General features: G+C 36.6%; 3 protein-coding genes across 7 annotated transcripts; 2 read left to right on the forward strand and 1 right to left on the reverse strand.

The window, feature by feature from the left end:
* Positions 1-1472: 1472 nt before the first annotated feature.
* On the forward strand, positions 1473-4542 carry LOC113857878. 2 transcript variants are annotated; one of them, XM_027490133.1, is made up of 3 exons: positions 1473-2063; positions 3175-3370; positions 3450-4542. In XM_027490133.1, exons 2-3 carry the CDS (start codon positions 3290-3292, stop codon positions 4005-4007), a joined length of 639 nt encoding a protein of 212 aa, XP_027345934.1. In that variant the 5' UTR covers positions 1473-2063; positions 3175-3289; the 3' UTR covers positions 4008-4542. The 2 variants fall into 2 exon arrangements, with proteins under 2 accessions (XP_027345934.1, XP_027345933.1); XM_027490132.1 differs by having other exon boundaries at positions 3185-3370.
* Positions 4543-5598: 1056 nt separating this feature from the next.
* Positions 5599-10345, reverse strand: LOC113858731 (BTB/POZ domain-containing protein SR1IP1-like). Its single transcript, XM_027491466.1, has 5 exons — positions 9801-10345; positions 9593-9662; positions 8704-9306; positions 7505-8041; positions 5599-6878 (listed from the first exon to the last, which is right to left on the reverse strand). Exons 1-5 carry the CDS (start codon positions 9818-9820, stop codon positions 6342-6344), a joined length of 1767 nt encoding a protein of 588 aa, XP_027347267.1. The 5' UTR covers positions 9821-10345; the 3' UTR covers positions 5599-6341.
* A 2234-nt stretch (positions 10346-12579) lies between these two features.
* Positions 12580-15836, forward strand: LOC113858394 (ribonuclease III domain-containing protein RNC1, chloroplastic-like). Of its 4 annotated transcripts, none has more exons than XM_027491041.1 (5): positions 12580-13562; positions 13959-14160; positions 14392-14592; positions 14972-15058; positions 15156-15836. In XM_027491041.1, the coding sequence occupies exons 1-5, from the start codon at positions 12766-12768 to the stop codon at positions 15471-15473; spliced, it is 1605 nt and encodes a 534-aa protein (XP_027346842.1). In that variant the 5' UTR covers positions 12580-12765; the 3' UTR covers positions 15474-15836. The 4 variants fall into 4 exon arrangements, with proteins under 4 accessions (XP_027346842.1, XP_027346843.1, XP_027346841.1 ...); XM_027491042.1 differs by having other exon boundaries at positions 12675-13562; positions 13959-14178; positions 15156-15511; XM_027491040.1 differs by having other exon boundaries at positions 12675-13562; positions 14392-14606; positions 14938-15058; positions 15156-15511.
* The last annotated feature ends 6116 nt before the right edge of the window (positions 15837-21952 follow it).

The raw sequence follows: 21952 nt of genomic DNA on the forward strand, positions 1-21952 counted from the left end.
AATTTATTATTATTTATTTGGATGACATTGTAGTTTATGTGAATAATCGAGAAGATTTATTGCATCTAAAAGTTAATATTAATGTTTTAAGAAAAGAAAAGTTGTTTAGTAACCTTTAAATTTTTTGCTTTTGCACCAGTACAATTACCTTCTCAAAATATATTGTTAGCCCATAAGTTGTTTAAGTTAATTAAGAGAAGGCTACAGTGATCTTAGAATGGCCTAAACATCAGTCGATTAGTGAAGTTAAGAAGTCTCAGTTTAATTTGCATAGGAAGTTTGTTAAAGATTTTAGTAGTATCAAAAAATTAATTAAGATAATCAGAAAAGGTTTTTAGTCTGTTAGAAAGAAAAACAACATATTGTACTTATTCTAAAATTATCTAATTTTGATATTTTTAATAAATTAAATATGATATTTCTGGATATGATATTAGAGCTCTTTTGATACAAGAAAAGAGATCACTTGTTTTCTTTAAACAAAAACTAAGTGAAACATCTTTAAATGATCTTACATTGGTGAGAACTATGAGAATTATGTATGCTCAAAAGAGTTGGTAAGTTATTCAAGTATGATTTTCTCTGCAATTTAATAAAGTTTACAAGTATTGTCACGGTTTCCTTTTATCATAATATTGGTTTTCCAGTGTTCGTTGTTGTCGTTGAATTTCCAATTCAAATGGGACCGAATAAAAACACAAGCCCGTAAACAGGTCAGCCTTTTTCTGCTACTCAAAGGACCCACCACCCCATAAGAATGCACCTTCTAGCCCCGGCAACGCGTGCTTCCACTCCACGTCCATTTAACTCCCTCTCTCTAGCTCTTCTTTTTTAATTATTTTTCTTCTATTGCATATTTATATAATATAATATAATAATGTACACTTCTAAAAGAGAGAGAAGCTTAGCCTCACAAGCATGCGGTCATGTTGATAAGGGTGAGGGTACACATGGATCTAATCTAATACGTATTATTATATGTATATGGATTTTCGTACACATATTACCCGAATTGTATGCACAACAGTTTCTAAATTAAAATATATCCATTAACATAGCATTGCACCCACATGGCCAGTTAACATCTATAATCATTGCCACGGGTCTATACCGAGTAATGCCGAAAAACCCATCAAATAGCATATTGCACCTATTTTTGCATAGCACGGGTACGAAACATCCATAATTGATGATTCACTCCTTGCTACATCAATGTTACGGAATCAAACAAAAGAATTAGGATGGGATGAACCCATGATTTTGTGTCCCCGTTTTTTATATGTGAAAACTGAAAACCTATGGTTGGATTTGAGATCCTGAGGGCAGTTACTAGTTTGAACAACTGCGAGAGATACCCTCTAATCGTACGGTCAGGATCGATCTGTCGGCGCAGAGAAGATGCCACCTTAAGCACCTTCATATTATAGGCACGCTTCAATTATACAATAACATATAGTCATGTGCAATTTGTATATTATTATTACTACAACTGAGACAACTATTTTATGACAGAGAAATTTTAGGTGCATGTGATTCACCTCAGCAGGCTAAGCTGTTCTGGTGATGATTTGTCTTGAGCAAACCAAGGCCTTGTGATCCTCAACAATAATATAATTCTAAATAGTGCTTATAATACTTATATATATTTATTCATCTTCCTTTCTTTACTGTTAATTTAATATATCCGCATTGCTGGACCTGTCTCAGGCATCTCCTCCACAAAACTTGAATCACATTGGTCAAGACACTGGGATTTGTTTGGCATGCCTCTAACCTCATGCAATAGCACTTCGGTTTCTGTGTCTTTAAGAGAGAATCTTAAATTCTCAACAGTTCTATTATATTGTAGTATTCTATTTAATCCCCAACAGTATATCTGACGAGGCTGATGGGGAATGTGAGAGCATATTAGCAGAGTCTTCATCAACTTAAACAATGTTGTCGCTTAAGTTGGGTTGTAAAAGGAGGAGCTTCTTGCCTTTCATTCTGTGATCTCCTTTTGTTCTGTTGTCTTCTTGTTCAGCAGAAAATTTTGCTGTCCTTGGCTAATTGAATTCTTGCAGGTTAGAAACTATATTCTATTTCTCATAATCTTTTGCATTGGAATTCAAGGGTTTCCTGTCTTGTGATTCTTGTTTAAATTTACATGCTGATTTTTTAAACTGATACAGAGCCCCCACTTTCTTCCCTTTTTTGGCCTGCAAATTTTGTTTCATATTTCTATATTTCATAGTTATTATTTTTGGGGGTGGGGGTGAGTTTGCATAACTTTAATGAGCGTGCTACAAAGTGTCTCTACTGTGTATTAAAGATGATATGGTGATACAAGTTTGGGATTTATGTCATCTCATTGGTGTGAAGGTTTAATGTGTGGTTGCAAATTGAAATATTAGATTGTAGGGAGGGAATAGAACAAAAATGGAAGCCTTAAGAAATATTTTGAAAGTTTGAAAGGTGAGCGTCTGCTATCTCATGCACGACGAATATGCTTTGGCATAATGCCAGGCACTTGCTGGGAACCTTAATTCATCCTAAAAAATTATGCAAAAGCATTGTCTCAATCATTCATTCCTTTACATCTCTAGAGTAATAGAGATGGTTGTCTGCAGATAGTTTAACAAAGAAAAAAATCATTATGAAAAGCAAAAATTAATTATTGTAGAAGATACCATGACCGAGAAAGGAAAGTGCAAGGATTAAAAAATTCAAGTTAATGGGTTTCCTAATGGCCCTAACTATAATGATATTGCTTCTTCAAGCATTCTTTTTAAACTGGGTATATGAAAAGGAGAGAAAAATGTAGCCTTGGTCATGTATTTAAATATTGCAATAATTGAAAAGATAACATGAATAATGACATCATGCGTGTGTTTGTATGAGAAGCTATTATTATGGTAGGAAAATTCAACTGATAAAGGTGTCGGAAGATATTTTTTTGCTGGGGTTCATTCAAATGTGGTCCAAAGTTTTGGAAGGAGAGCAAGCAAGGGAACAGACAAATTATACAAAAAGAAAGTTGATGCCATCATTTTGCATTAGTATTTCAAGGCCATTGTAGCCATGCTTTCGTTGAACCATCCGATTTTCTATATAAAAACTTTTCATTGATCAACTACATCCTGTCTCAACTCTCCTCATTTAAGCTTATCTCTGATATATATAACTTATATGAAGGTGGAGTCAGATCATGAAGATCCACATCTGAGTACAAATTTCCTTCAAAGAAGAGTCAACTTTGCATCATTGCTTCAAAGTTAGTTCACCTTGGAAAAAGCTATATAGATCACGGATGGAAAAGCTTGTAAGATCTTGTGACAAAGAATACATGAGGATGGCCATGTTGAAACATGAAGAAACTTTCAAAGAGCAGGTACTTCTCTCTTTCTATTCATATTCTTCTTCAATAAGGACTAATATAGGCTGAAAATCCTAAGAATTTTTTTAAACAGGTATATGAACTTCATCGTTTGTATCGGATTCAAAAGATACTGATGCAAAATGTGGAAGCTAGAAGAGGTATTGAAATAAGTGAACAAGGGTGGTACTTCAGGAATGCAATTGGTTTCACTCAAAATGCTAACCATAGAGGTGCACAAGAAAAGCCTAAAATGAAATTTGACCTTGAAAGGCCCGCAGAGGAACGCATAGCAGAATCAGATGATGGGGTGCTAGAGATGATAGATGAGACTGAGATTGAGCTGACATTAGGCCCCTCAAGTTACAACCGTAGGAAGAAAGTTGAGACACCACTGACTTCAGATTCAGGACATAGCTTGTCCTCTTCTTCCACTGGATCCAGCCATATGAACAAGACAAGATGTCATAGCAGTAATGCAACAAGAGAAGAATCCAGTGGTAACATAGTACGCCTTGTCCAGGTGCCGGATTCAACCTCAGGGTGCCAGAGTGGAATTAGAAACAGTTATGACATTGAAGAACAATTAAGACAAGAGAGATTAAAACAGTCACCTTGGCTTTTTCAAGTGTGGAATCTGAACATTACCTAAAAAAAATATATCTAAGGTCAATGTGATATATTTATATTTCTGTTTTTGAGTCAAGACTAACTTTGTGAATGATGTTTTTGGTGAATGTTCTGCCAAGTTATCATGTGTGGTGGGATTTGATGTGTCTCGGATAAGATCACTTTTTCCCCTGGTGCCTAAGCCCAGTACTATTCCCAAATCACATGCCACTGATATTTCTTTTGTCCTGCAATTATTCACATTCCTTGACAGACAATCATCCTTCCATAGATTACGGTGGATAACTACTATATGTAGAGCTTACAAATTCAACTATTTAGCACTTTATCTGAAGGGAAATGAGATATTAGATTTTAATTAGATTCCCACATTCAATTCATCCTTTCAAAGAAGAAATTTTAGATATCAATTTTTCCATAATATGACTAAAAAATTGTACATCCTAATTCCCAACAGAGTGAGTTGTTCCTCCCAATATATTTTTCTAAAGCAATTGAACCCAGTTGTGTTTTACTAAAGTATCGCGTTGCTGCAGTCCATTCCCACTGCTAATGATAATAAATTGTGCTTTCAAAGGAATCAAACCCTTCAAACCTATAATGAGCGAGAGGAGGAGGATCAATGCAAATAGGATCATTTGATTAAATTTATAATACCCCTCCTAGTTATTTGGTGCATTGTTTTTTTAATAAAAAAGATCCTTAAGAACTCAATAATTTTTTTAGTTAAAAAACAATAAATTTAGTAAATTAATTTGTTGAATTCTCTCTCATAAGGATACAAGAGAATCACTAGTCATAAATACTTAAGGGGACACATATTAATTAGACAAAAAATATTAAAAAAGAAATTTTAATAATTTTAAGAATATGTTTTAAAAAATAATATAAATTTCTAACAAATTTAATATCACTAACTAAATTCTTAATTATTTAAGAGGATGATGTACCTGTATACAGAATCAGAGGTAGAATTGTTTATGTAAAAGATTGTTTTTTTCTCTCTCCCCAGTCTAATTTATTTTCCATCCATCACTGACATATCATCACCGCGTACATACTAGCCAACAAGAAGTTGGAGATCCAGTATCTGTCTGCCATCAGATGGACAGCAGATTCTCTAGCTAATATTAAAACATCTTTTAACATGTTTAGGTTAGGTCTGTCCCAATATATATATATATATATACACATATTACTGCTACTACATTTATAATGCCCTTAGAATATGCATGCATTGAAACCAAACGGTGATCTCTTTCTTTGTTAGATGGTATGATTAGGCTCAAACATCAAAACGAACACTGCTAGGCTGTCCGCTTGATCTATTTACCTTTCCAAAAGCTTATCTATCCCAAAGGACTCAATAATTCAAAGACGGACCCCACTAACTGCTGTTATCGAATATTGTATTCTTCCTGGTATCTTATGGTCGTTGGAAAGATGTAGTGTCGCTGTATTGTTACAATTTGACCAGCCCAATGTTTCTAAACTCATTCATAAAATTGTGCTCTTTTTTCAAAATTTTATCAATAATCCTTGATTCAATTTCTGTTTAATTTTTCCTGCTTTGCTGATACTGCAAGCAAAAAACGGATTCTTTCTTTTTCCTTCATCACAGACAGAATTACAAGTATTTGAATATTTAGTAAGTAGCTATGATATTACACTTTTAATGACTGAATAAAATGAAAATCTTTCACATTGTCCAATCTATGCCTTTATTTGTTGCTTGCCAAGAATAAAAATGCTGGTAAATATAAGATTTTAGAATTACTTGTGCACATGATGAATAGGAAATATTAAAATGTCCTGTTTTAAGTAAAAATATGACCAGAATATTGTTTATAAGGTTGAGATAATAATTTTTTTCACTAAATTTTGGCAATGAATTAGACACAATCTGTTTCTAACAATAACACTAGTTTTTTGGAATAAATACGGATGATAAATTGATTTTTTTCATTCATGTGTTTTCAAAAATACATAACAAGAATTTATCTACAGTCAATTTTTATTAAAAGTCACCCAATATTACAAAATTTAATATATTAATGACGTTAAATAATATTGTTTTTAATAAAAAAATATATATTAATTTTATATTTGTGCAGTGGACATATACTTAAAAAAAATATTTTTTTTTCTTATTTTCGTAGGAAAACATTATTATCGCCCCTCTCCAGCTAGACTGAAATGCAAGCAATGACTGAGAAATTCTGTTATTTTTATCACCCTATAATAAATACATTTAAAGTTCTTGATGTTTGCATGAGTAAAACACTAAAGCAAAACTAGGAAAGGCTAGTTCTGTTTACAAGCCTCTGAAAACATGAAAGAACCTGTGGCAATAGTTCTAGGATATGGAGTGGCGTCGATTCTTATCCGGTTTTGTGCGACCTTTGGGAGGAGCTGTGACCGAATCGGCGCGTGGAAAAGGAGAAAGACGGCCAAGTTTTTTGGACACTGAGTTTAGAAATGATATTCGATGCAGAGGAGGCTTACCAACAGGAGGTGAAGCATATATTACAGGAGTGCTTGACGCTGATTTAATTGCAAATTTATCAATCTCTTTTAATTTCATTTTCAATTTCACTATCTCTAATTTTAGTTCTTCATTTTCTCTTCTTAAGCTGAAGATCTCATTTGAAACTGGATTAAGTTCATTGGAGTATACATTCACCTTTTCTGGAGCCGATAGAGAATCCCAACCTACGTTGCCGTCCATGGTTTCGCGAAGACGTTGCTGTTCATGGTAAATAACTTGAACCACCGTTTGGATCGGAAGCCTGTCGTTTTGAGCAGCGTGTGCACATGCTTCTCGTGATAACCTCTGGCAATCCATTACGCTGCAAACTTTCTTTCTCTCCATGTCACTTAGAATAGGATGAGCCTGACAATTGTGAAGTATAAGAATTTTATATTAGAGGAATACTTGAATTAAATCCTTCAATTCAACGATGGTGCCACTGTAAGTTCAATTTTCTCATGTGCCAATTACACTGATAACATCAATATCTAAAGCCAATTCAAATGTAATGAAGCCTAGTATATGTGCTTTATAGAGTCGGAAATCCAATACTAACTTTTCTAATCATTTATAAGAAATAAATAATCAATTTATAATATCAATAAAAAATTTATAAATTACATTTTAAAAATATTTATGAATTAGATGGTCAAATTAGTGACTTATATATTAAAATAACAAGTGAATCTCTTGTTAATCTATAACGAGTCTGTATTTTTTATAATTAAAAAAATATTAATAACTACTTTTATAAAAAAAAAATCAGAGATAGAATTATTTTGCAAAGCACAAAAAAAATATGTTATTCGTATAATAAATTTTTATAATAATTTCTATATCCACTGTTCTTTTTTATCTCTTTTCCTCACATCAATTTTCTCATAGTTATTTTTCTTCTCTTCTCATTTTTCTAAAAAATCGACATCATTAAAAGATACTGTGTGATATATGGCACAAGTTACGAGCATATAAAAAGTTTAGAAGCGCACCTTGAGATAAATGTCTACGGCTCTATACATGCCATCTTCTGTTGGTCTAGCATGCTGAGGAATTAGTTCAGCAAGACTAATAAACTTTGAAACGGGTAAATTTCTGTCTGCAGCTATTTCCGCAAGGTAGTTCTCCATTAGCTTTCCAACCCTGTAAATACCTTTTTGTGAAGGAGAGAAGTATTCATCATCTGCACTACATTCTGAATAATTTCCCATTTCAGATTCAAGGTAACACATCATGATTCGCTGCACTGTATCTACATCAAACAAAGTGTTCCCCGTAAATGAATAAGAAGGGATAAGAAGATCGTCCAAAACAGCTTGTCCCAATTGCATGGCCATTCTCTTCTCCAAATGAAGCCTGCAAGCAACAGTTGTCTCAAGATATGTCGCTGCCCGAAGCAACATAGAAAGAAAGCTCACTGACATTGCATTCTTCTCCCTTGGAAGAAGGTTCACTAGTGTCTCTATAACAACCCTCTTCTCGTGCTCTTCTTGTGGTTCCATCTTCTTCCTACCCTTCCCAAATATCTCCTGCTCCATAAAAACAATGTTCCAAGATTCAGTGTGTGCTTTGATTAATTGTGAAAAAAATTATTACTTCAATAATTGATTGTATTTATAATTAATTATACAAAAATTAGTAAAAGTAATTTTAAGATTATTTATGTATTAATTTTATATATGATATGTTTATTTATAATAGACAATTCTATATTTAATATGATTAATGATAAAATAAAAGTAAAATAAATTTATCTAATAATTTTAATCATAAGTTCTAAAATTTAATTATAATAAAAAGTATTTTACTAGAGAAAAAACTAGCGGTTATGATAATTTTACAGAACATGCTTACTTCCCTACTAACAATTTTTACTTTTAAAAAAAACGCAAATTAATATTTTCCAATCACTTGGTGAATTCATATTAACCGCATAAAAAATTAATATATATACTTTATCAGTGTATATACTCAATGAAGGATAAGATAAAAAATATAAAAAATGTAATGAGTAATATGACAAAAAAACAGAAGATAAAGAATGAAATAAGGTAAAAAAAAAAAATACTAGATAAAGATAAAAAAAAATAACAAATGATGCAATATGATAAAAAAAAAATAGAGAATACATCAAGTTGAAAAATAAAAGAATATTTATATTTGTTGTCTATCTTTGAGGAAAGGGTCTTACCAAATCTCGTAGTGATTTCTGTGCATAGAGCATTACAATAGGACCAACAGCATACTGTTTAAACCCTCTTGCCATCATTGCAACTATAACTCTTTGGAAAATGTCAATTCTGAGAACTGTGAGATCTTCAACCCACCAATCAACTACTTGCTTTTGGTGACATCCCAAGCCATCACTGCTAATATCTCTTCTTCTAGATGAACAAAATTGACTTTCCTTAGGAACTATGAATGCAATGGCATCTATGCACCGGCTCACCAATTTCGCTTTCTCTGCAAATGGAAAGAGTTGTTCTGACATATGTAAGATAGACACAGCCCCAGCAATACTGTTAAGTGCCACTTCATTCAAGTATGAATCACTCCTTCCCACTAAATTCCCAATTGAATAGTCCTCTGTCATCTCAAGATACTCTGCCGCACACCTAAGCATTGCAATGTTTTCAATGCTTATTTCGAAGTTTATCCCATAGCAGAATTTTGCTGCTAGTTCAAATGCTTCTGCTCCACCAGGGACATCATAGAGTTCAATGAATGAAACATCAGCATCGCTGGATTCTGAGACCAGTTTTCTTATGTATCCACACTTTGAAATTAAAGGAAACTGCACATCAAATTAGAAGATATATAGAAGAATTCAGTAACCTACAATAATAATGATTAATTAGTAATATACTTATTTCTTAATCTAAGTTTTAGTTATAGATAAAAAGCAAAGAATTGGCGAGAAAAAAAAATAGCATGATGTCCTAGTCAAAGAGCCTATTGACAATTACAAAGGACTAGAAATCGAGAAATCGATATTCTCCATAATGGTGCTCAAATTAATAAGTTTTATGTATTTAGCAAAGGGTTCGTGTTTGAACTTTGAATTGGTTATTTCACACTACCTTGTGCAACGAAAAGGAAGCTTCACCAACTTGAACAGTGACATCACTTGGAAACTCATGAGGAAAAATCCTGAAATTAAGTAGTACAAGTCACGGGTTTTCAGTAATTTTTCTTACATAAAATAAAGTGTTAGCATTAATAAATGTTAGTTGCACAAGAAAGTTGGCCATGAGAGACACCAAAGAATATTTGAGATCAGAAGCATACCATTCACTTGTTCTCTTCATGGCACTAGAAATAAGCTCCTCCTGCTCCAGAAACAAAGTCACAAGCGGCTGGTGTAGATTCTTGATCAACGTCCACCACGTCAGAGACAGACTTCTAGCTCATTATAGTTTATTTACCTTACAGTTGAAAACACAAAAAAGAGTGAAAAAATGTAGAGCCAATTGAAATCTCATTTAAGCTTACTATATTTTTGGTTATATATTTTATTCAGGGCAGAAGGGTAAGGAAGCAGAGTGTTTATTTTATATCGCTTTGAAACTTTATTGCTGAACTGAACAAGTACTAATTCCGGAGCAACGATTTACGAAATCCCAAAGTAGGGTCTTCTTACATGCAAGAAAATTAGAAAATCAACCCCAGTGAGGGGACAACAAGGAATATGAGTGGTACTTTGGAAGTTACAAAATATAAGCGTGAATATGGCTTTGTGGTGTGTGCTTTAAGTGATTTAAAATGTGAAGGATGAGAATGCTTCACGTTGATTGTCGTCTAACGGGGTGTGGTCTTTCTTCCACTTGGAAAGTCTTCAAGTCACAAAGATGCCGTTACCCGTTTGGCGTTTTCATTCGCGTGAAGCCTTGCCTATGATCGCAATCTAATTGTGCTAAACTTTATGACCAAAAAAGAAGGGAAATTATTACCTAATAAAAGTAAAAATCAAAGGAAAAGTGTGTTACTCTGAAATACAGAAATAAACACACATGTTGATCCAAAATTGTCAAAGCGGACAACGGAGAAAATGGTTGACCGACACGATGGATATGAATCACATCCTCCACGAGTCGAGGACAATGTTTTTCTTTAACTGATTACTTTTTTTCTTTTCCATCTAGCGCACTCATATCCTTCATGGAAATCAATCATGTTGGAGCTAAAATCTCATGGGACTAATTCTTCAATGGAACTTTCTCCAAGCACAAAACTTTATGACATTATTTTAAATCATTTTTTTCCAAGGTATTAGGATAACATACACGTACTTTTAAATATTTATTTTTTCAAAGAAATTAAATATATTAAGATTAACAAAGTTTAACATAATTATTAAATAATTAGGTTTTTTAAATATATTAATTAAGATTTTTTTAACTATATTAATGAAAAATAATTATTAGTAACCTAAACTTGCAGTCTCTTTATCTAATAAAGTATTAGTCTTCAATAATTAATTGAGAGATGTACTTAGTGCATCAAAAAACATACTAAATACGAAAATATAAATCTTTTTTTTTTTTTCCTAAACACGCCATCCTACTATATGCAGGGTATGAATTTTGATATGTGTAAGGATATATTTTAGTGATTCTTACATTATAATAAAAAAGCTCGTATGATTTTTGAAAATTATTAATTAAGAAAATCAAAATAAAAATATTATATTTTTACATAAAATTATTTATTATATTAAATTTAGGTGGGATAAATTTACCTTGGTCTCCGCAATAATAAGAAGTTTCCATGCCATGGCGCGCCTGGGTTTTGCTTCCTATTTTTATATAGGTTATAAAGGTGCTTAGGTACCGATCGAGGCAGTGGTAGGATATATCGTCGGCAACAATTGGTACTCCCAATATAGTGAACAACTTGGTCTGGTACCTATCAGAGACATTTTTTATGATCTTGCTCCCTCATCACCTATAATAAGTCAATAAGGGTCCCTTTTAGAATGCAGACTAATCATCACACACAAAGATCATTTATATAAATCCATATCATCAGTACCGGATGATTTTTCTATGGACCTTTCGTTGGATTGGCAATCCAAATAATGTAGCACATATATCTTATGGTCATTCATCAAATTAGAGGATACCCTGCAAGACTTTCATTTCTATAATTTTAGTTTCCAATCAATGAATCCATTGCCTCTGATACTTGGTTACCCACTAAACAACAAATCAAAATAAAAGGCATAAAGGACTTGAATGCATGCCTTAAAGTAACTGGTCATGCTTGTCGGATTGCTCACAAGGGGTGTGAGATCCAAATTAATAGTCAGGGATTTCCAACAACGTCAAAATCTGAACAAATTCTTGGATAGGTTTAGGGCATAGCAGGAGCATCTTTTTTATGTATACCAACAATCAGATACAAAATATGCTACTAATACTATATTCAACCATCATTTAACAATTCCGTGTCAAACAATATGTTGACTCTAACTTTATGTGAGAATTTTTCTTCCTTTATTCAAGAAAGAACTAAACGAAGTAGCTTAGCGCGTTCGAAGATGAACGAATTGGATAAGGAAAAAAAAATTAGGTGGGAGTTGCCTATTACAATTTTTTATCACTTCAACTATTATTTAACGTGCATAAAAGTATAATTTATTATAAGTGTAAATTTTGTGTGTGCAATTTTTTAAAAAAATATATAAAAATGTGCTTACTTCTATAAAAATTTTAATATTCATTCTACTATATATATTTATAATTAATATTTAATAATTCTTTAAACAATGTTCTTAAGACATTAGTAAGATATATACTATTTACTTTATTATTATTATATAAATAATAAACAAATGTCTTTTTATTATAATTAAACATTTAAAATAATTTCATTATAATATTTAAATAATAATATTTCTGATATTAAATTATTTTTATATAAAGTTAATAATGTAAAATTAAATAAATTTAAAATAGACTGCTAAAGAGTCCCACAAACTTATATTCCAACACGTGGTCTCTAAATCATCCGTTTCTTTTTTGGGTCAAGGGTCTCTAAATCATCCAAATGTCAGCAATATCGTATGAAAGCCCAAAACCCTGAAGTCTGAACCAACACAGAGCCCAAAACCCTTTGATGGATTATCCACTCCATGGAATCATATCTCATTCTCAACTCACAGAAACACATATCAACAGTAATTTAAATTTTCAAACCCCATCATCACCTGCAAAGATTTGAACAAATTGCTCCTCACAAGTAACACTTGCTGATGGAACTTTCTTCTTCCTTCACACTCTCTCCAAAACCACCACCACACAACTTCTCTTTCTCATCCACATTCACTCCCAACCCAATCCAAATCCAAATCCACACCAAAACCCGAAACCCCACACGCAAACCCCTTCGCATTTTGGCGGTAGCCATCGACCCTTCACAAGAGCTTCCAAAGAACAGTCCTCAGCGGCTCCTGAAAGAGCTAGCGGAACGCAAGAGACCCCCTCCATCCCCAAAGAGAAAAACACCCCCAAGAAGGTCCATTCTAACGCCCCCACTAGACGACAAAAAACTAGCCAACAGGTTCCTCAACAGCCCCCAACTCGCTCTCAACTCCTTCCCCTTGTTAAGTTCATGCTTACCTTTCTCGCGTCTCAACTACATCGACAAGGCGTGGATCGAGCAGAACCTTCTAGAAGCCAAACAAGCTCTTGGGTACCCTCTCGAACCCTCCGAGACTTTGGATGACGATAACCCCGCCAAACAGCTCGACACGTTGTTGTACCTGGCGTTTCAGCACCCCGCGTGCGAGAGGAGTGGGGCGCGGCACGTGCGGTTCGGCCATTCCAGGTTGTACTTTTTGGGACAGTACGTGCTTGAATTGGCGTTCGCCGAGTTTTACTTGCAGAGGTATACGAGGGAGTCGCCGGCTCCGATGAGGGAGCGGGTTTTCGGGTTGATTGGGAAGAGGAACTTGCCTACGTGGATTAAGGCTGCGAGCTTCCAGAATTTGATATTCCCCTTTGATAATATGAACAAGTTGTTGAGGAAGGACAGAGAGGCAACAGTGAAGTGAGTTCCATGTGTTGTTGCTTGTTGGTTATGAACACTATGGTGAAATTCAATTGATTAATTAGGTTAACGCATTGTGTTTTTAGTTGCTTGTAAGTTGCTATAAGGTTATTCTTTGAACAATAGGGAATTTTGATTTGAATATTATGTTGATGATATGTTGCTTCAAAATGAATAACTACCTGCAAAATTTGATTTGTGATAATTAAGTATGAGTGGCTTACTGTCAAAGAAAAATCTAGGAAAGGAAAGAGAAAAATTGATGATTGTTCTCTCATGATAATATATTTTTTGTTTGATTTAATCCATTTATTGTAGAGACATCTTAATCAATGAAGTGGGTCTCTGCCAATAATCTCTTTCTGAAATGTGTTGTTTTTGTTATTATATTGGTAGATCTGTATTTTGGGCTTTGTTTGGAGCAATCTATCTATGTTTTGGGATGCCAGAAGTGTATCGTGTTCTATTTGAAGTCTTTGGAATGGATCCAGATGCTGAGGATTGCCAGCCCAAATTGCGTAGGCAGCTTGAAGATATAGATCATGTATCTGCTGAATTTGAAGGCAAGATAAGCTGGCAAGATATGGCTGCGTATAAGGCAAGCTCTAAACATCTTGTGTCACAGTATTATGTTTCTGAAAACCTAGCGCATTAAGAATTAAATCTTGCATACATACGATGGTTTTCAGACCTAATCTTGCTTCATTATAATTCAAAATTGTTCTTCTGCTTTGTTTCCAAATGTGCATGAAAAACTCCTGTCCTACAATATAATTTGCATGTGTTGTTATTTGGAGAACAGCAATGATGTTTACTGCTCTACATTCAGCCTCCTGCAGATGCCTTGTTTGCACAACCACGGCTGTTCAGAGCTTGTGTTCCTCCAGGCATGCATCGGTTTAGAGGAAATATATGGGATTATGATTGCAGACCACAGGTTATGCAAATACTTGGATATCCATTAGAAATGACAGATAGAATTCCAGAAATTACGAAAGCCAGGAACATAGAGCTTGAACTTGGTTTGCAGGTATCTCTATTCTTGTCTCTCATTCTGCTTTTCACTTTGCTCTATTTGGTTCTCGCATACACATTTACTTGACATACTAGGGTCAGGGTTAAGGGTGTTTGATTCACCTCTGAACAAATAATAACCATGCTTCTATTGCCTGCATCACATCCTTGGTTTGTCTGTGCACAGTTCACCTCATTTCAACAAAGTTCATCTTAAAACCACCCAAATATTTAGCATATTAATGGTTTAACTAGGAAATAATCAATGTGTTTTACAACTTTCTTGAATTGCCGTGGAGCCTTCCATGGAAAAAGTGAAGTCAGTAGATCAGCTTGAAGGTTTCTTAGCTTCCATTTTTAGTTCTGACGCTATTAAATTTCTTGTTGAATTACAGCTATGTTTCTTGCATCCATCAAAGTACAAATTTGATCATCCTCGATTTTGCTATGAAAGATTAGAATACCTTGGCCAAAAGATACAGGTATATTTGATTGCACTTAGGGAATAATACTCTTGTTTTATACCTAGATATATCATATGCTAAAATTTTCTCAAATCTTTTTGGGAATTATGTAAAGGATTTGGTGATGGCTGAAAGATTGTTGATGAAGCATTTAGATGCTCCAGGGCTCTGGTTACAAGAAAAGCACCGCCGGTTGCTTATGAACAAGTACTGTGGAAAACGTTTGAGGGCCAAAAATCTCCACCGTTTTGTAATATTTTCTGAAAAGGTTCAAGACACATATGATCGCAACTATAGACTGAGATATCCAGTTGCAACAGCTGTTCAACAGGCACTTCACGGGCTTTCATATGCTGTTTATGGGAAACGTGACGTGAGACGTCTGATGTTTGAGGTTTTTGACTTCGAGCAAACCCTGCCTGAAGCAATGTAAATATAAAGAGAGAATAGGGAAACAAAGATATTAGAACTTTCCTTTTCCTCATATCCTTTGATCACCTTTTCATTCTTCTTTACATCTTTCTTTTTATTTTTTACCCTCTTGATTTGAATTTTTAGGTATATAATTATTTGATCCACCTAGTTTTAGTTGATTTTGACAATTCTTTTGAAGTGGCATTTGTACATATTCTTTATATTTTATTAATTTTGAGACTCAGTTCTAGACCCATAAAAATGCATGGAGACGAGGACGTGAATGCGAGTATAAGTACTGTATTCCTCTCTAGTCTCCATAGCCTAAGAGTCTAGTTGGTCAAGTAGATGAATTTAGAATGAAAATTGCCTTATACTTGCCTATTATAACGAAAATACGAGGTGAAAATAAATTGTAACTATTTACTAATGTCAGCCATTACCTCGCCTAATCACTAGGAACTAGAGCTAGTGGTCTTGCTCGTGGTAGGGGACTTTGATCCGTCTAATACAAACGTACTGCCCTTTACCTCTACTCTTGACCATTGCGGTGTGTTGGAGAGAGGGAAAAGGACTGGCAAAACTGGTTGCAACCAGCCTGGAACCAGTGAATGCCATTCACTTAATGGCAACTGTTTATCAATTCCAAAAACAACTTTTCTTTCCAGCCCTGATTTATTCTCTGAATAATTCTAAATCCTAATTTATAATATTACTTTGTTAACATCACTTGGGTTTAAGTATATATAAATAGTATATTTTTATTGAAGGATATAACGTTTATTGCACTTCTATATTTTTAAGATAATAAATAATTTTTTAAATAAATTGTATCTCTTTTATTTATTCATTTTTAGCTTCAATGACTGAAGTTAGCATTTTCTTTTTAATATTTACAAATTTTCATAATTACTAAATAAAAAAGTATTAAAACTATTTTACATTTTTAAAGTAATAAATGCATGTACTTTTTTATTTAATACATGATTATAAAGTAGAAGAATTATTTTAAAAAAAAAAATATGGGAGAATATATGGAAGCTCTCCTAGCCACGTTTGAGAAAGGCTTGAAATCCTAATCTATCATGCAGGTATGATATCTCTTGAACCCATCATAGAGGCAGATCGATCTAGCTGTATTAGATGTTGTTCTTTCTTGGGAAACAACTATCTTCAAACCTCTGATCAGACGTCCTTCTGTTGATTTGCTGATAAGGAGAATACCTGCAAAAGGCACTCCGATGGTAAAGTCACGATTCGGTTCTGAGCAATAAATGTTATTTAATGATGGGAAGTCAACCCCTTACCTGTATTTCTTACCTTCTTTTTATAGACATTCTATTGGGCTAATGGGCTTGAGTCAGTTTTTATATTGAGGCCCATAGTATTTTGATTATCTTTAATTGGATTATTTACCTTTTAATCCTGACAAGGGCTACCCGGTCTAGTATGCCGAGTAGTATGCCGAGTAGGTATTCGGTTTCTTTTTCCTGAGGGTGGAACCGAGTTGATTCCTTTCCCAGTACACTAGCCCCACAAGCCTGGCGAGTTGCGAAGCAAGGGCTTAAAAATGGAAATGGTAATATTAGAATAGGTATTCGGTTGGAGTGCTTATTACTGTATCGAGAGGGTCATTTGGTTAGGGTGAATTGCAATGCATCGTGGGGGGTGTCCGGTCTCGAGTGATGGTAACGTTTGATGTATTGAGTTTTACATTGAGGAGTAATCGGTTTAGTAACAACACGATATAGGCCGAGATTATAATATAAATAATAAATTTGCGAAGGAATATTCTAGAATGTTGGTTTTGAGGATTTGTCAGAGGGTATGTGAAACGAAAGGGTGCTCCATCTCCTCTGTTGATCTGGAAGGGATCTGATGGTTCGAAACGAAAGGGTGTCTTTTCATTTGCCCGACATCAGTCCCTTATAAATATGTGGTGGTCCCTGCATCCCTTTCTTACTCTTTTGCTCTGTGTCGACCCCTGCATACCTTTGCTCCAAACCGACGAGTGTTCAGAGATCTTAGGCTTTTCTTCCCTACCGACTGCTCGTAAGGTGCGTTTCATTTTTTCTTTACTTCTTTTCTATCATGGCTGATCGTATTGAGTGGGAGGATTCCCTGTCGAATGCCTCGAGGCCGAGTACCATTGAGGTTGATATTATAAATGGAACCGAGGGGAGTGGCGAAGTTTCGTCTATTTCAAACCGGAGGATTGAAGAGGCACAGGTCGGCGAAGGTAGTAGCGAAATCGAGACGTCATCGTCAAGTGATACTGACGCTCCTGAACCCCTTCCTAGTACTAGTCCTCATTGGGAAAAGCAGGTGTTTCCTCCTTGTACGGTGCCTGGTTATGAGAGGGTGCATGGTGAGGTGGCCGCCTACTTTTCTCGTTTCAAAAGAAATAAAAGTCTTCAATTCTTTGTAGATAATTGTGATATTTCTTTATGGGAGGCTTGTGACCCGTATCCTATACACCTTGACCCCTGTAAAGGGGACGAGGGCGAGAACCCAGATTTTGTTTTCCTGGGAGGTGTCGGAATGGCCGACACCTTCTTTATGTATGAGTACATGTTTAGGGAATTAGGTATCAGGCTACCCTTTGACGATTTCCAAATGGGGGTTTTGAGGGTATTGAATGTAGCGCCAACACAACTACACCCGAACGGGTGGGCGGCAATTCAAGCCTTTAGGATACTTTGCAAGTTCCATTATATAGAGCCTAGTGTAGGTCTTTTTCTTCATTTTTTTTGTACACGTCCATCTGACCTGGCGAGGTGGGTATCTTTAATAGGGCAACCCGAGTTGCCCTTATTTAAGCCATATGCGTCGTCTTTTAAGGGTTTCAAGACCGGTTTCTTCAAGGTAACCGTGGACCCTATAGATAAAAATTATTTTTTTGATAGCAAGGACAATCCTCTATTCCCTTTTCACTGGACTCGGGTGTCGCGCCGATACGACACATTTCCTGAGGATATGTTATCGGCTAGGGAGCTGTCAGATTTGTAATTCTTGAAGTCCCTTCCCCGAGACATTCCTGCCCGACATGTAGTCCTCGTCCTCAAGTCTCCGCGTCCTCAGTGGGATATGGAGGGTATGTGTTATTTCGTTTCTGACTTGTATTTGGAATTGAGCTATATTGATTTGACTTGCTATTGTTAATGCAAGTTTAATGGCTCAGCGAGGTGTGGATGTGCCGACCTTCCGGCACACTCTGAAGCAGAGAATGCCAGAGGGAACGCCCGTTGAGGAGCATCGCCATCCTCAAATTGACCAACTTCCCGAGGTGCCAGAACCTCGCCCTCCTCCCCAAGATTTTGTTCCAGCCGAAGGCCCCTCCAAGAAACGCAAGGACAAGGGCAAAGGCAAGGAGCCCGAAAGGGAAAGGAAGAGACGGCATGCCCACTCGGGTGAGCCTGGCGGCGTTCAAGGGGCTCAGAGTCAAACCCGAGTGGTAGCTGCTGGGGAGGGAAGCAGTTCTTCCCCTGTAGTTCCCTTGGACATGCTGGCCGAGGGCTTCCTGGTGAACAGGATACATGTCGGTCGGCTCGCTACTCCAAACCTGTTGTCTGATGCAGGGAAAGAACTGGTCGGCGGTCTGGACTACGAGTCACTGTGGCGATACTACACAGAACTTCATGTTCGGTCCACCGCAATGCTCCGAAGGCTAGTTGTGGATCCTATTCTCAAAGTTAAGAAGTTAAAGGCTGCCTATTCGGCTTCTGAAGAGGCTTTGGCCGAGAGTAGAGAGATTCAAGCCAGTCTGGACGAGACCGTTCAATCCCTGCAGGGTCAGGTTAACCAATACAAAGAGCACTTTAAAATAATGGAGGACTGAGTACACGCAGCCGAGGAGGTGGCGAAGGTCAGGGGGGAGGAGATGGAGGCGTTAAAGGCAAAGTCCTGTCAAATGGAGGAGGCTTTACGGGCCAAATCTGCCGAGATGGAAGAAGCCTTGGCGTTGGAGAGGCAAAAGGCTGAAACCGAGATGAGGAACTTTGTCGAGAAGTGTTCTCAGCAAGTATCCTACGAGCATGAAGCGGGTTTTAACCATGCTATTCGCCAGTGTCATGGGTTCTGCCAAGTACCGGTAGACTTTCATTTTGACATTACAAAGGACTTTTTTGGTGGGAGGTTCATTCCTTACACCGAGGTTGAGGACGATGTAGAACCTGACGTCGAAGTGCCGAGACGCCTCCCTGAGGATTCTGCCAACCCTGCGGCAGCCGCTCCCAAGGCAGCGGAAAGGATAGAAAGTTAAATTATTCGCCTTGTGTATTCATGGGTCATTAGTGCCCACATTTTGTAACTAGTTATTTTGAAATAGAATTTTATCCTTCTTTCTCATGCTTTGTATCTTGTCACACAACTTGCACTAATATAGGATATGCTTAATATACTCATCCTTAGCCAAATAACTTGCACTAACATACGATACACTTAATATACTCATCCTTAGCCGAATAGGGGACAAGGGAGATGATTTCGTCTTAAAAATTCAGCCTTAACCAAATGATAACTAAGAGGAACTCGTAATTCGTTAATTTTGACCGAGTGGGAGTATTCGGGATTGAGATATTTCAACCTTTAGCCAAGAGACGCTTGGAAGAAAAATGATAATTCATCCTTGACCGAGTGGGGGTACTCGGGAGGGAAATATAATTGTTTCATCCTTAACCGAGTGGGGGTACTCGGGAGGAAAATAATTCAACCTTGGCCAAGTGAAACTTGGGAGAGAAATATAATTGTTTCATCCTTGACCGAGTGGGGGTACTCGGGAGGGAAATATAATTGTTTCATCCTTGACCGAGTGGGGGTACACGGGAGGGAAATATAGTTGTTTCATCCTTGACCGAGTGGGGGTACAAGGGAGAGAAATATAATTGTTTCATCCTTGACCGAGTGGGGGTACTCGGGAGGGAAATAATTCAATTTTGGCCAAGTGAAACTTGGGAGGGAAATATAATTGTTTCATCCTTGACCGAGTGGGGGTACTCGGGAGGTAAATATAATTGTTTCATCCTTGACCGAGTGGGGGTACTCGGGAGGGAAATAATTCAACCTTAGCCAAGTGAAACTTAGAGGGGGGGAATGGTGCTTGAAAGATGTTTAGTGCATAAAAAACCGTATAGGTGAAGAAAGAAAAATTTTATTGATTAGGTGTCTCGTTAAAAACCTTCTCAGGAAAACCCCTTTCACTTTCTTTTAAGAGGATAAAACCTGGGATAGGAAAAGAGTACACCTGTGCACGTATTACAAGGTTTTAGCTATAATAATGCTTTAAATGAGTGACATTCCAGGTTCTCGGTATTAATTTTCCTGCCAAGGTTTTCAACTTGTATGCTCCGTTATTTAATCTTGCCGTTACCTGAAAGGGGCCTTCCCAATTAGCTGCCAACTTCCCTTCTTGTCGATCCTTGCGCGCGTCCCCGGTTACTCGCCATACTAGGTCGTTTTTGTAGAATTGTCGTGGATTGATTTTGGAGTTGAATTTTCTAGCCATCATTCTTTTACTAGCCTTGGTCATAATGGCAGCGTGGTCACGTATTTCATCTATCAAGTCCAGGTTGACGGCCAGAGCCTCTTCATTGGCCGATTCTTTGAAATTCTCTCTCCTGAATGAGGGCTCTCCAATTTCTACCGGCACCATGACATCAGTACCATAGGTAAGCCGAAAGGGGGTTTCTTTTGTTGTGGTCTGCGGCGTGCACCGATAGGCCCATAATATCTCAGGCAGCTTCTCTGCCCACTCTCCCTTTGCCGAACCCAACCTCCTTTTTAATTCATGTAAAATTACTTTGTTTGCAGCCTCGGCTTGGCCATTCGTCTGTGGATGTTCAACAGATGTAACTCGGTGTTTGATATGCAGGCCTGCCAAGAACTCGTTGAATCGACGATTTGCAAACTGAAGCCCATTATCTGTAATTAGTGTATGAGGGAGACCGAACCGTGTTATGATGTTTTTCCAAGTGAATTTTTGTACGTTGTGGGCCGTGATCGATGCTAGGGGTTCGGCCTCAATCCATTTGGTAAAATAGTCTACGGCGACGAGAAGGAATTTACATTGCCCTTTTGCTAAGGGAAAAGTACCGAGGAGGTCCATTCCCCAAATAGCAAAGGGCCAAGGAGAGCTAATGTGCCGAAGGGTATCGGCGTGTTGGCGCAGGTGAGGGCCGTGTTGTTGACAGGGAATGCATCTTTTTACAAACAACTGACAGTCTTGAGTTATTGTTGGCCAGTAGTATCCAGCTCTGAGCACTTTGGCTGCCATAGTTCGTCCGCCCGAATGGGTTCCACAAATACCTTCATGGATTTCTCTCATCACGTATTTAGCTTGATCGTCTTCTAGGCATTTAAGCATGGGGGTGGAAATTCCTCTTCGATACAATTCTTTGCCGAGAAGAAGGTATTTGGCTGCATGTGCTTTAATTTTCTTAGCTGCTGTTGCGTCCTGTGGGAGGCTGCCATCAGTGAGGTATCGGACGAGAGGGGTCATCC

Source organism: Abrus precatorius, unplaced genomic scaffold (assembly GCF_003935025.1).
Source record: "Abrus precatorius isolate BTA unplaced genomic scaffold, Abrus_2018 Scaffold2, whole genome shotgun sequence".
Lineage (NCBI taxonomy): Eukaryota > Viridiplantae > Streptophyta > Magnoliopsida > Fabales > Fabaceae > Abrus > Abrus precatorius.

Coding starts and splice junctions, on each gene's coding strand:
- LOC113858731 (XM_027491466.1), bottom strand. CDS start 9,820: ATGAAGAGAACAAGTGAATG. Junction 9,663..9,800: donor ATGAAGAGAACAAGTGAATG/GTATGCTTCTGA, acceptor ACTTAATTTCAG/GATTTTTCCTCATGAGTTTC. Junction 8,042..8,703: donor AGAAATCACTACGAGATTTG/GTAAGACCCTTT, acceptor TTTATGGAGCAG/GAGATATTTGGGAAGGGTAG.
- LOC113858394 (XM_027491040.1), top strand. CDS start 12,766: ATGGAACTTTCTTCTTCCTTCACACTCTCTCCAAAACCACCACCACAC. Junction 14,607..14,937: donor TTGCAGGTATCTCTATTCTT/GTCTCTCATTCT, acceptor TTCCATTTTTAG/TTCTGACGCTATTAAATTTC. Junction 15,059..15,155: donor ACCTTGGCCAAAAGATACAG/GTATATTTGATT, acceptor AATTATGTAAAG/GATTTGGTGATGGCTGAAAG.
- LOC113857878 (XM_027490133.1), top strand. CDS start 3,290: ATGGAAAAGCTTGTAAGATCTTGTGACAAAGAATACATGAGGATGGCC. Junction 3,371..3,449: donor AAGAAACTTTCAAAGAGCAG/GTACTTCTCTCT, acceptor TTTTTTAAACAG/GTATATGAACTTCATCGTTT.